Below are 14,372 nucleotides of genomic sequence, written 5' to 3'. Positions count from 1 at the left end.
AATTAACATGTTCATTTAAAACCAAGAACACATTTAAGTGTTAAAGATCAGTGGAAGAGACAGAAGTACAATGGTCATTAGCTGCATGTGTTCAGGATTGCACTACTCTAACGTTGGTCGAAACATTTCTTTTATAGGGAAAGAAGCCTTTAATTTTCTTACAAGTAAAAAAGGGTATAAAAAGCTTTTTAATTTAGCAGAAGTATTTTTTATATAGTCAACATCAAAAACCAAGAATATTTAAATGCTAGCCAGACACATGGTATCAAGACTTTTTAAAGGAGAAGACACAACAAGGGTTTAATTTTACCAGTTCTTTAATGGTGTCAGATAGGAAATCATCTATTCTTGCATCTTTTCGATTGTTTCTTCCTTGTATTTGCCCTTCTCCTTGCCAACCTGGCGAGATTTTGCTTTACGCTCCAAGATCTTTTTACGATCTTTGTCCAGTTTTAGCCTAGTGATCACCACCTAGAGAAAGGACAAAGAATTTAGTGTCTCTTCAGTGTGAAAATACAGCAACCTGACACAACTGTGGTAACACAGCACAGCCCAGGAAGATCACTGCTGACAGGCAGCACCATATCACCCAAGTTTTATTTCCATACACTAATTTGGTTTGAGTAGAACTGAGGTACTGAACTGCCTTCTGTATTTCAGAACACTGAGCTATATTAATTTTTCTGGGTACATTCAGGGATTAGAACATATGGACAGTTTTTTCAATGCACAGCCAACATTTGGACAAACTGAAGAGCAGCCAAATTTCTATCCTTCTACAGAATAAAATTACTTTGAAGTAAATCTAATTTCCATTATGCTGCTCAAACGTGATGGCTACTACATCTACCTAAAACACCGCATATACAGCTGAGTCTTCTTCCCACCACCACAGAGGCAAGTAATGGATCATTATTTTAATTTTTCCATGTTTTAAGCAATGCTACCCAAATTTTGGAACACTGGAAAACCATGCTGCCACCAGCCATTCTCATTGCTGTACTGTTTGGAATAGCTAATGCATCTGGCTAAACTATAGGCAACAATAAAAGTTCAGGCACCATAGTGACTCATATAAAAACACTTTAAAGAACACATATGCTATTGGACAGTTCCGCCAGCCAATTATCAAGTATTACTAACATGGACACATAAAAGGTAAATTGCACTGGGCATTTGCTGCCATTTGCTTCTAACAAAGCAGCAGCAAACCGAAGCTCTGATTTTCAGCCCATAAGCAGCCTTCAGTGCTCTCTGTGCCCCCTCAAACTGGCAAAGAATTAAACGTGTTTATATTACTGAAAGGGGTACTTTAAAAATACAACTGACAATCAAATCCTAACTAGAAAAACCATAGATTGCAGCAGGGCTGCACACTCCTCCTCACTTCCATTGTGCATTTAGGTCTCTCTTATTTTTAATTAATTTCTACCTCTCTACCTAGGAGAGGTAGAAACGATTCATCCACCCCCTGCCAGTTTGCAACAAACAAAACATTCTTCTGTTCCTTTTGCATTAATAACCAGAATCTTTATGCAAAGCTTTATCAAGGTCCAATTCCCAATTACAGAAAACTTTCACAGAAATAAAGGACCAGCACAAAATTCAATTTCTTTCACTGCTGTTTACCACACAAATAGTATGTACACTGGCTCCATCACAATGTCACCTTGTCCATCAAGTGTTATTACTACACACAAGTCATTATGTTGTTTTGGAATAATTCTGCTCTCCCTCTGCTGAACATACTATTTAGACCAGAAAACCTGTTACAACTGGATTTCTTCCACCAACACTTCAATATGTGTGCCCACATGGCAAAGCTGAAGCAGACTAATTTCATCTGCTTCAAACCAGGTTTTGGCTAGTTGTTCTGTTTAGTTTGAAATGTTTTTCCTATTATTATCTAAACAGGCTTTGCCTGGTTTTCACAAAGTTTAAACACTGTAAATTACTTCAGGCTAAAACCAGATTCAGAAGAACTTAGCTCACAATAGCCCACAAGAACAAATCACAATTCTGAGCATCTATCTAAATATTTCTAACACCTCCTTAACCAGTGCAAAGGCCACATAGCAAAGATAAAGGATTGTCCTGAATGATCTGTTTTGTGCTTCAAGAAAGTATTTTAGCAAGACTCTAAAGTCTGTCTCTAGCAGCTTCTCTACCAAATAAGCCCTAGAAACAGCAAAGAGTTGTTGGTTTCAATTGTCACTTCTCTACTATCATGACACCGTAACATTTCCTTGCTTACGGCCCCCCCCCATGCTGTAGTATCTCGATCCATTATTCCATGTACCATAACAAGGTTCCACTCATGTCAGCAGCAATGCCATTTGCCAACAAGGTCTCCATACATTTCCGATCTCACTTCATGCACCGTACCTTGCTGGGATGGATCCCCACATGGACAGTTGTGCCATTAGCCTTCTCACGCTGAACACGTTCAATGTAGATGACATATTTTTTTCTGTACACCTGGACCACCTTGCCGATCTGCTGTCCTTTGTAGTGTCCCCGGACCACCTAGACACAAACATAAGCAGCACATTGTCCCATACTTCAAAACAACCCCTTAATTACCAGATCTTAAGAAACACTATCTAATTATCCCAACAGAAAACCAGAACTGCAGGAGCTGAAATCCCAACTCTGCTCTTTGTATACACGTGCCACAAAGACATCAATTACTGGACAATTTCAGCAATCACTAAAATGGAAAATATAACAGATCAGAACCATACTTGTTCTTCATTTCCCTGCAGTAAACCCCAATGAAGGAACTCTGTATCTTTTCAACCAGAAGGATAATGGTCAACTGCAAGTTTTTCACCTACCACTGCATTTTAAATCAAAAAAAGCCACTTAAAAAAGCCATTTAGATTAATTTCTAAACTGATCTTTCAAGTATCACAGGTAGCAAACAACCTATAAAAAAAAGAAAAGAAACAATCTTTTGTTTTGTGCTTTATTGTTAAAAGCCTTTAATCCAGCATGATAATCAATGCATGTAACTAAAGAGCAATAAAGCTACCAGCACACTTGTGTTCCTTGTATTTTCCTTCTCACTAATGCGACCTCAAGAAACACTCAAGGGACCAAGTCTATGACCACATTACCTTCTATTATTTCTGCAAGACACACAGCAAAGCTCCAGCATCAGTCTGAATTTGTCTAGCCCTTCCCTTTTGCACAGATAATATGTGAAAACCAAAACACACAGAGAAGTTCTGGTGTGACAGTACAACTTAAACCACAGACAGCGCAGATACCTGGACTTCATCATCCTTTCGAATGGGCATAGAGCGGACGTTGTATTTCTGACGCAACTCCTTGGAGAGCGGGGAGGACATTATTTTTCTTCTAATGTGAGAAGGTGCATTGAAGTGTCGTTTGCGGTTCTTGCTGCGGTCTGAGGTCACAAACGGATTGAACTTCATTTTGGCTGCATAAAGAAAAACAATAGTTTGAGAGATGCTTATAACTCATGCTCACTTCTCTTTATAATCTACCCACATAAAGTATGCTACGACATAAAAAAGCAATTTTAACTATTTTTAATCCCACTCCCAATTCATATACCCTTACAAACTAGACTTTAAACAAGGCTTAAACCTCCTCCCTGACTGACAACGACCCTGTGATTGACAGATCTGCTACACACATGCACATCAGATCATTCTTTCTAATCCAAAGCTCGTAGTTCTCAGACGTCACTGACTAGTCTTAATGTCGCACCGTAGTATTCACCACCTTCATTTATGAAGCAAACGTGTATTTTGTACTCGCAGAGAGAGAACTTACACCACTTAGGTACCTCCAATACCACCAGACTGCCGCATATAACAGATCTGCAAACCCAAGATACTTTTGGCCTTCCCCAAATCCTAACAACAAGATTGCCCGTCACGGCACAGTCCATCCCGACAAACGCGTGCCCGCCAAAGGATGCTTCTGCCCAACTCCCAACCCCCAGGTTCTACGCCCCGGCCCTTCCTGCGCTGGCCGGGCTGCGCGGCAGGCCCGGGCACGCTGCGAACCAGAAGGGTCACGCGCTGCCTGGGGTGTATTAACCGAATAATCGCCTCTTCAAGAAGAGAGCAAAGGAGCGGGAGCCCTCCCCGGAGTCCGAGCTCCCAGCTGCGAACCGCCGGCGGCTCCGGGGCAGGCCTGCCCCGCCAGACCCCCCGCAGCCAGCTGCCGGGCCGGGCTCCCACCCCCGCCTCTGCCCCACACACACGCGCCAGCGGCGGCCTCGCCCGCCCCGGGGCCGGCGAGCCCGGGCCAACCCCGCTCCCCTGTCCAGGCAGCGAGCAGCCCCAGAGCTCCGGCTGCGGCGCCAGCAGGGCCCGAGGCGACCGAGTCCCTTCCCGCCGCCCCCCTCGTCCCCGGACAGGCCCCGCCGGGTACGCCCGCGGGGTCCCGGCCCCGCCGCGGTCAGCGGAGGCCAGCGCGGGGCCGCCCCGCGTAGGATGGCGGCGGATGAGGCCGGGCCGCGCCGCCCTTACCCCGCTGCTGCTGCCACCGCGACGGTCGCCCGGAAAGAGGAACGCGCCCCGCTTCCGCCTGCCCAAGCGGCCGCCGGCATCTCGCGAGATCCCGCGCGCGGAGCCGCCACCGCCTGCGCCCCCTGGCGGGCGGCGGCCGCAGGGGCGGCGGGGCGGGGCCCGGCCTGGCACCGCCGGGCAGCGCCCCACAGCCCCGCCTCGCGCCCTGCCCGCACCCGGTTACTGACCGCGGCCACTTCCCTCTAAATCCAGCCCCTCCCGGAGGAGGGTGGAAACGGAGAAACCTCCAGCTGGCGTCCCCCGCTCCGGGCCGGCGCAGCCGCAAGGGAGACCCGTTTACCGGGGCTCCTGCCAAGGTCAAATTCCTCAGGCCCGACCCTGCTCCGGGGCCTGCGGGCCCTGTCACCTGCCTCCCCGCCGCCGCCAGCTAACTTACCTGCACAAACTGCTTGCCTTTCAGGTACACGGGGTGCTATTACATCTTTTCTGGACAGAGGCTAATTTATTCTCAAGGAAGATTATTTATGGTAGAAGGGGTTGCAGGTAGAAATGAACCAGTCAGTCGGGCGAGAAGCAGCACAGACACTTGGTTGGGTTTTGGTTTATAAAGATGGGCTGGAAAAGTTTCTGGACTGGTGAGTTGCAGCAGGGTGAAAACTGGACAAACTGCTTTCCCAGTGCCTTTACTCATCTTTTACGTAAAGAACCTTCAGCACCATCCTGTCACTTCTGGAAATCCGTGTTCCAGTTTGTACCCGAGGTTCACTGGAAGCAGGTAGGATCTATTCCTCCACGAAGATGTTGCACAGCAGACGCCAACGTTAAGTAAGCAATACCAGAACTTAAAATAAATTGGTTTTATAATATAGTGCCCAAATTCACTGTGTTGTAACCCTTTACTATTTAATCTTTAATAATTGCCTCAGACTCTTATTTTCAAATACTTGGTGAAGCAAGGCTGAAAGGAAATTAAAGGAAGGGGAGAACAAAAATCGGATTATCTTATATACCAAGTGGCACAGTGACTAAAGCCAAACCCAGCAAGTTCCAAGCACAGTCCACTCACCTCTTAAAAAAGGGGAGGTTAGGACACTTCGTACTGTTCAAAACCAAGCACTGAATGTCCAGACATGACTCAGTGCTGATTACAAAAGAGCCTCGTGTTAACTTTCTACACAGTGACCTGGCTTACAGTGATTTCATTGTGTGATAACGCTTAGTTCACTGAAATAATAATTAAAAGAAAAAAGCCCTTTTAGATTGATTTTGCAATAGTAGTGCAACAAGAAGCCAATCAAAACACGAGTTTTATTTTTAATTATAGAACTAAAAAGGCTAATATTTTATTAACATAAGGTTTCAAATTTAAAAGAGAAATGTCAGAACTCTTTAAAAATCTCCACTGTAAAAATGCAAAAGACCTGTGCTTTAAACATGGCCATAACATACTACAGGACTAGGTCCTCCCTCCTCTGCCCCTCCCTTCCTTCTTCCAAGGACTATTGAGAAACACCTCGTTGACATATTTCATCTGACACTTCAAACGACCATTCTAAAGCAGATATTCATCACAGTAGTTTTCAGCCCAGTTTGTGTATCACACAAATAAAAAGCAACTTTAAATGAGAAATATTCAGAAATGAACTATGGATATTACCATCTACTCTGCAGATTTCACTTTTTACAGAGCAGTAGTTGAATGCAAGTATTTGATAAATCAGATCATTCACAAATGCATGCCTTCCAGTTTTTTTTACCGCATTTCGTTTTTTTTTCTTAAAAAAATAATCTTCAGCAGTCCATCTAATGCAAGAATATACCTAAGCACAGCTTTCCCTAGAGCTAAAAATTTTAACTCCACCATTGCAAAGCATCCTACGTCACAAGTTCTCACCATATGATGGAACGTACTTTTAGAGTGACTTATTTAAACTGGAATATATACAAGTTCTAAATATTTGACTTCATACAGGGATGTCTTTCTTGGAAAACCACAAATACTTCTGTCAAAATACTGACTTGAAAGAACAAAGTCAGGAATGTGGATGAACACCTATGATCAATGGTTTTCCTTCCACTATGGCTTGGAAGTATTTTTGTTTGCATTGATGTTTAAAAGAATAACTAAGCTTGATTTGTCTCTAGAAAGTGTTTGAAAATAAAAGTGAAATCTAACAAGACATGTATGCATGGGGCAGGACTGCTGTAACAGTTAACTACCTCGCTTTCACATTTGGAGAGATGAAGAGCACATTCTTCTGTAAACACATGATGCAGCATCATTACATGACCCAAGCCAGCCATGTCTGAAGGACAAACTCACCACAACTTACAGAAGACTCAGAAGGTAGCCTTGGCTCGGCAGTACTCAAAAGCTTAGACCTGGTTTAGAGAACTAAGGTGTGGACTGTTCCTTCAGCAGTTTTGCCAGAACTTGAGTACAATTTGGTTTCCACATCCAGTTAAAAAAAAAAAAAAAAAAAAAAGTGATTTATTAGGTTATTGCAGTGGACATTTTGGCAGAGAAGGCAGGCATACTGAAGTATGCATCTGTTACTTCCAAAAAAAGCCAAACAATTTCACTGGTCTGGTTTAGAGAACTGGCCTGGACTGCACAGAAGGCAGCCTTTAATTCAGACAGAGGATGGGGAGAAGGAGAAGGGCAGAAATAATACAGCAGGGACAAAAAGGAATCTGCAACCAGCTTTGCTTGTTTGTGTTGAAGGAACTGGACAAGAAAAACTTCAGAAAACTAACAGTACAATCCACTGTGCTACAAAGATCTCTTGCACAGCTCGGGAGAAGGACGCACTGCTAAGATATTAAAAATCACATCCTTGTAATCCACTGAGTTCACAAGCTGTGAGCTAAGACACAACAAATTCAAGAGAAAAAATTAGGACATTTTTTGCTGTAAGCTTCGGCTGGTCACAGTGGATTAGAGGAAATCCTTCAGCCAGCAAGAGAAGCAATTGCAATGGAAAATCCCAGCTCCCACCGGGCAGCCGCTGCCATCCTGCGGGTGCTGTTCGTGGGCACACGGACGCACGCACTGAAATGAAGACAAGCATCTCATTTTCAAGTTGATTTTTGTAAATGGAAAAAAAATGTATAAAATCTATCCATACATTAACAGATACAGGAAGTTACACAATCCAGTTTACACCTAAAGTAATAGCAATCAGTTCATAATAAGAACAGGGAAAAATTCCAATGCCGTAATTTGTCCAAAGTCACTACAGGGCAGAGGACGGCAGGGGGAGGGTGGTTGGCTTCTTTTTTTTTGGTGTGTGGCTAAAACTGGCTACCTTCCCTACTTCCAAAGCAATGAGACAATTTCAACAGACATGTATTGGGAATACTTTTGAAATGCATCTGACTCTAGCATTAACACTGAATATTCAAAGATTCATATTATTACAGCATAATGTTTGGATACTTTTGCCTCCAGGAAAGGGCAGTGGGCAGTAGATATTATTGAAGAGAAAACCTGCACCCGTCTTAGAATTTACAGCATTGATTGAGTTAAAGATTTTATTTTATGATTTTTATCCATCCTGGAACACTTAGAAATTTGTGTATCCTCATCTCAGACACTTACAAAGCATGCAGAGACTGTTACTACTCAAGGAACATTTAGGAGGCTATGGAAAATGTGCTGGTGGGTATTGGTCTAATTTTAGTGAACTCATGTCTACCATTACGTGCAAGACACACCTGGCAGTAGTTTTCCCCTCATGCCTCCATTTACTGGAGGCCCCAGAAGACAAGGCTTGAATGAATGGGCACGGAAGCTCAGGTACCATTTTAAAGAATAAAACAAAAAAACTACCAGCAGGGTCCAGCTTGTGGGAATGCCTGCCCTGCTACTGGTGTACCTGTGGGTGAACAGTGTCAGTCTAGGGCTGAGAAAAGATGCCTGACTGAATTTTAACGGGAGGCACCTTAAACCCTGAAAAGACAGACTTCCTGTGTTTGACAGGTGTATTCAATACACGCACACAAAGCAAGACAGTAAGCTGTGCTCATCCACCCAGAAGACTGCACCATTTTTCTGAACACATACAATATACAACCCCTTTTCAAAATAACAACAACAACAATAATAATAATAAACCAGAAGTGCAGAATCCAGACTGTTGGGTGGTCTGTGTTTAAAAAACATAAGAAAGAATAAAAGCTAATGCTGTAAAGACAACTATTCCCTTTCAAAGCAAAGGCCACATAAAACTGTGTTGCTCAGTTTGGTTTTTACTTCATGCCACCTGTAAACACAAGACTGGATATTCAGTTTCTGGGAAGAAATGAAACCACTTTTACATCCAGAGTAAAAGAAAGGCCCTCCACTGCCTGGATCACAGATTACCCAGGAAAAAGTAGCTGGGGGAAGGCTTCCTCTTCTTGTTTGCTCATTTCATTAGAAAGGTCATATCTGAACAAAAGAGCTTTCAATAAAAGCACAAAACATTTCTTGATGTTATTTCTGCCCTCTGTCTCTAAAGTTTGCTACGGGGACTAACACTTTCCATTCCTCACCAACAGATACATCACCTTTTTGGCACCATGGGTGGAATTTCTTCCTAATGTATAATTTTACCTTATACGAAAGTCGATTGTCTAATCATGCAAATCCAACAGAATTCCAAAAAGTGCCACAAGACAGCTCAACTCTTTGCAATCTACTACCTAGTTTGTACACTGCCATAGGAACCTCCCAGAGAACAGACTGTCATCCTTACGTAGATCTGACAGTGTATTTCATACATGGCATTTCAACCTCTCTTTCTGGGGGGAGAGAATCGAAATCCACGCCCTGATTCCATCAATATTTCACTCTCAGAGCTCTGAAATGCATGGAGATTTCTTTGATTTGTTGAAGACGTCTTCACTGAACAGCCTGATTAGAGAAAAACTTACTGATTCAATCAAATAGAAAATAAAGACAAAAACAGGTAGTGGTAGATTTCTCAATCTTAGCTCCTGTCCTTGGAGACCAGGGTAGAGTTTCACCACTACTGCATTTTCCCCAGCTGGATCTTCTTCCAGGCCTCTGATGCTGTGAAAATGCAGGAGTCAAGGATCCCAGCTACAGTAAATGTTCCTCCAATGATGGCACATATCTGGAATGTACAGAGAGAGGAAACAGGTTTGTCAGTGATGAGGGAAACTTTTACGCAGCTTGAAACTGGGGGGAAGGATATTATTGCCTACTGCTAGTGTATTTTCTGGAAGCATAGTAAGAACTGGGTAACAGTACTGGGGACATAATTACATGACAATAATTCAGGAAAACCATTCCCTACAGTGGAATAACTTAGTGCTATCCTGAACTCATCATAGCCTGAGCCAATCATAAATCCCAGCTCCTAAGAACCTACAGTAGGAATGCTGTTCCTTTCTGGGCTAAACTCCACCTAACAAAGCTTTCTAGAAGCTCTGTGTTGCTCATATCTTCCCACTACTGTTTTCTATTATAAATAACACGGCCTTGTAGTCTTTTCCCTGTTTCACAAGATACAGCATTTGCAAACAGGCAAAAGACACTTAAATAGCATGTGAAGGACAGTGACTAACAGAGAAACCTAGCTACCAGTGACACCTACAGCTAAGTCTGTCTAACACTTTCCATTACAAGGGCTGCTTACAAAAGCACTGCCAACTTAACTCTCTGTGGGCCAAAGTTTTCCATGCAAGATGTCTCGGATTGCGTTATTTAAACACTAGTAAAAACATATTTTCAAGAATAGCGTTAGGGAAAAAATTAATGTCCTGATTAGTGTAACAGTCTACTTCAGTTCTCAAGTGCTAGAAAAATGCAAAAGTATTCTGACATGTCAAACTGAAGGTACTTTGGCTTGAAGCACCCAAAATCAGGGGGCACCAGTTACGGAGTCTACAATATGTTGCTTCAATTCCCTTATCTACAAAGAGGGGACAATGCTAAACTTGCCTCCCAGGGAAACTGCAAAGGAAAACACATTTGAAGGGTTCAATACCAGGACAATAGCTGTCTCAGAGTCCTGGTGGAAACATAGGACTTGTACTCAGGACTGGGTTAATACAGACCTCCTGCTAGTAACAAGGCAGCAATCAAATAGGGTAGGATGGGAAGAAATGCTGCTGAGAGGGTGTCACCCCACCTGGGGCACTGCACAAGGCAGGGTTCACATGGGAAGTACAACACACGATAAGGCAACCTAATAACATTTAACAGCCAAGTTATAATTACACAGGAGCTGGCATTTCCTAACTCCCACATTTTTTACTTCAAAACTGTGATGTTCTTTTAATTTGGTCTTTCACATTGTGTAGGATTAGGTGGCTCTGAGAATAAGAGACACCAGGTCTCTGAGAAGGGGACAAGATACAGAGCTTATCTCCTGAGAAGGGCCTGCCTGGGAAAAGGGGGATTTTGCTGTGAGCTAGAAGCCAAGAGAGAGAGGGGAACCCAAAATCACTAAGCCGATGTAGCAGGGTATCAGGAAAATGCAATACAACTGACAGAGGGGAACCGGTGCAACACCAGACCTACCGTGCCATGTCTCTTCTCCCACACAGCACTACACCCCATGGGCAAAGTTACAGACAAAAGAGTAACAATAACAGCAGCAGTATTCAGCTTGGCAGGGAGTTAGCAGTGGCAACAGAACAAACAGTTCATTAATGGTGAGCAAAGGCAACAAGAAGTAAAGCACTCATTTACATGTGTATTTATAACCAGGATATATGCGTTTAGTGAGCTGGGTGAAATGAGGAGCTGCAGTAAACGTGGCTTTTGCAGGACAGTTGGCATTCCAGCAGATAAAGATGTCAAAATCCCGAGTACCAGCCTGAGGCAAAGTTTGTATTTTTAGGGGCCAAGTCTAGTTCCTGCCCCCTGTGCCCCCCTCCTTGTTATCCCTTGAAGCATGACGCAGGGTGACTTTTCAGGGAAAATGACCGCAATGGAGTTGGGTTATTTCAGTCCACAGCACCTCAGCTGACAGGAGATGTTACACCGCAAATAACAGAAAACCCATCCAACACTAAGATTTTGCATCATATGGTAGGAAAATCTGATTTCAGTGCAGCAGTGCAAGGAGGTGGGGAATAGAAAAAAATATAAATTCATCTGCACAGCTCTGTACTGCTGAGTGTTTATGAGTCACACACACCTGGCATTCGCTTGGAGCCTGCATCCCAGCACGCACACAGCCCTCTTGTTTCATTGTGACAAAAAAAAGGCAGCACCAGGGTTGGGCTCTGGGTCAGCACAGAAGCTGCACCACTGTGTTTCTTTATCATCACAGTTCTAACACGTATGGAGCGTTGCTCCCTAGCAGCACTGAAGGAAGATAGGCATCATGCACTTTTTTATATTTAATGGAGTTTTATACTGTGAATGATCTGCATTTGGCTTGATGAGGTTACAGTTTAACTCGGGCACAACCATTAAAGGAGGAAGGAAAAGAAATACAGAAGTGTAATAATTACAGCAGTGAGAGACCATGCAATCTGGGGTACGAACGAGGGGTTTGAACAGAATATGATTATAGGATAGCAGCTGGGATGCAGGCTGAAGTCTAAAGGAAAACAGAATCACAGAATCATCTAGGCTGGAAAAGACCTTGAAGGTCCAACCATTAACCTAACTCTGACCATTCTCAACTACACCATATCCCTAAGCGCTAAAACAAGTGGATACGTAAGAGGAGGCAAGGCTGCAAGCAAGATGACAGAAAGGGAAGTGTCAGATATGTGACTGTGGACCTCTGGGATGTCTTAAAATCTAAAAATTACTTTTAAGGACAGAAGGGACCAGTAGGATCTTCAGGTAATTCCTAGTAAAGTAATCCCACCCAGAGATTTCTGGCTGACCTGCAGCACATCTTGTAGAACAACACTGCGTTGGTTTTAAAAATGCCACGGGACTGAGTCTATGATACTCATTGGTAACAGGTCCCATGGCTGAAATATCCCCCCCCATTATTTCCATTTTTTCACACTTAGAGGGCAGATGAGTCCTCTCATATCAGGAAAAAAAAATAATCTTTTCTTTGGATTTTGAACGCTTCAGCAGAACTTTGTCTTGTTTTCTGCCTGCTCTCCCCTCCTAGCCACTAGACTGACCTCATGATAAAACCTTCTTTCAGTTTGGCCACTTAAAGGAACTCATAAATTTTCAGCAGTGAAACTCTACCCCTTGCTCCATAACCTCAAACACGAGGTCATGAATGGTTTCTCTTTATGGGGAGATGCCTTGATTTTAAGCAGTACAGTTTAACAGGCAAAACCTACTATTTTAACAGGCAAAAACACTATGCCAAGTGTCTGTGGTTAACCCCAGGATCCATGGCAAATTCACAGCACAGTGACAGTGGCAGCACTGACCCACAAGCAATACAGAATCTTATTTAGTACTGAATTTTTTGAAGTGTGACATGTAAAGTAGAAATCTATGCTAAACCAATGCCTTTTGTCCTGCACAGGAAGCACCTCTCACATGATACAGAAAATTAGGATAATTCTTCATATCACAAAAACCCAAGGAGCAGGCATGAGTTAGAGTGGGTCTGTTTGGAACACAGAAGACCTAGGAACACTGCTACGGTGCTATAATGCTGCTCTTGGCAGTGCTGAAGTTTTTGGGGGGCAAACTCATTACTAACAAAGAGCATCAGATAACCTTCTACCAGCAGAATGTGATTCCTTTGGCTCTCTGCTGAACAGCTAACACCCCTCTATCATCTGATCCCTCCACATTGGATTGTTCCTCCACAGTGTATCCTTCCCTCCAACACTGACACTGTTTCCCCCCTAAAGTCTCTTTCAAGCCCACAGGATCCTCCCACATTCCCAGGACACATTTAAATTTACTGAAAGTCACATGGGTGCCCTAGTAAACAATCTGCTCACTAAAAAGAGTCACAGGTGATCCCTCCCTACCCCAGAGCCCCTCTTGTGGTTTTTTAATTAAGCAGCTACTGCTCAGAAAAAGCAGCTGCTTTCATGGCCAGCCTCATTCGGCAATGACTCCAGATGCCCCAGCACAATCTCTGTCTGGACTTCAGCCCAGTGCTGATCATCACTAACTGGTTTCCAGAGCAACTGTGATGCAAAAGGCCACGCTAGAGATACAGGAAGGGGCTAAAGCAGTGGAAAGGACAACGGAACGGATCGTGTAATCAAAACAGGGCAAGGAAACCTAGGACAAAGGCTGTTTTGATCCTCTGCAGCACTGCTCCCTCCCCCCAACCTTTTCAATGCCACCTTGAATGCTGTAAAGCTTTAAGTGTAGCACATACACAGCCAGAGCTACCTCACTGTGAAACATTCCCAGCCTAAATGAGAGCAAGAGCAGGGTCATCTGTACCAGGGCCAGATGGCCCAGACTGATAGCCACAAAACAGCATCTGTAACAAGGATCTGCCTCTAAGTCAGCCACGTCTGACAAGGGTCTGGCACACCTGTCTGATGTAGTGTGGAACAGCTACTGCAGATACCAGCGTCACATGTCCCCACAGGAAGGACGTTCAATTGGAACGGCCCCAAGTGAGCTGCTTGAGACGACAGCCATTTGTAAGACCAAACAAAGTAGACAAAAATCAATTGTAAAATTCTTCTTCAGCAGTCCAGCAGCCAGCACATGCCTGGTTAACTTTACAGATAGGATGGGGCTGGGGCCATCTCAAATCATTGTGGCAACCGGTGAGGAAAGCCTCTCCTGTGGACTCCTCATGTAAACTCTGAAGCATGGTATCAAATTCAACAAAGATGCTATTTATATGCATACAACGGCATATCAGCAGTAAATCAATGCCAGCAACGGACATGACAAAGAATAATGCCAGCTATCAATCGTTTCCAAACACTGTTTCCTGTTAA

At 43.7% G+C, this 14,372-nt stretch overlaps 2 protein-coding genes across 3 annotated transcripts in view; both read right to left on the bottom strand.

Moving 5' to 3' along the window:
• Positions 1–299: 299 nt before the first annotated feature.
• RPL26L1 (ribosomal protein L26 like 1) lies at positions 300–4,650 on the bottom strand. Its single transcript, XM_074884244.1, has 4 exons — positions 4,509–4,650; positions 3,273–3,445; positions 2,386–2,526; positions 300–471 (listed from the first exon to the last, which is right to left on the bottom strand). Exons 2-4 carry the CDS (start codon positions 3,438–3,440, stop codon positions 343–345), a joined length of 438 nt encoding a protein of 145 aa, XP_074740345.1. The 5' UTR covers positions 3,441–3,445; positions 4,509–4,650; the 3' UTR covers positions 300–342.
• Positions 4,651–5,797: 1,147 nt separating this feature from the next.
• The window catches only part of ERGIC1 (endoplasmic reticulum-golgi intermediate compartment 1), a 60,660-nt gene continuing 52,085 nt past the window's right edge, over positions 5,798–14,372 (bottom strand). Inside the window, exon 10 of one of the 2 annotated variants that reach the window (XM_074884242.1) lies at positions 5,798–9,628. In XM_074884242.1, coding sequence (XP_074740343.1) covers positions 9,521–9,628 — 108 coding nt within the window. In that variant the 3' untranslated portion in view covers positions 5,798–9,520. The remainder of the gene's footprint in view (positions 9,629–14,372) is intronic. The other variant, XM_074884243.1, reaches the window with a different exon arrangement.

This window comes from Strix uralensis, chromosome 14, assembly GCF_047716275.1.
Source record: "Strix uralensis isolate ZFMK-TIS-50842 chromosome 14, bStrUra1, whole genome shotgun sequence".
Taxonomy (NCBI): Eukaryota; Metazoa; Chordata; class Aves; order Strigiformes; family Strigidae; genus Strix; species Strix uralensis.
This window is presented reverse-complemented; position numbering and strand designations above follow the sequence as displayed.

What these genes read in the sequence shown, in the direction of transcription:
- RPL26L1 (XM_074884244.1), bottom strand. Translation starts at nt 3,440, where the DNA reads ATGAAGTTCAATCCGTTTGTGACCTCAGACCGCAGCAAGAACCGCAAA. An exon ending in GAAAGGATGATGAAGTCCAG is followed by an intron (nt 2,527 to 3,272) that starts GTATCTGCGCTG and finishes GTTTGTGTCTAG; the next exon opens with GTGGTCCGGGGACACTACAA. An exon ending in TGGGGATCCATCCCAGCAAG is followed by an intron (nt 472 to 2,385) that starts GTACGGTGCATG and finishes TCCTTTCTCTAG; the next exon opens with GTGGTGATCACTAGGCTAAA.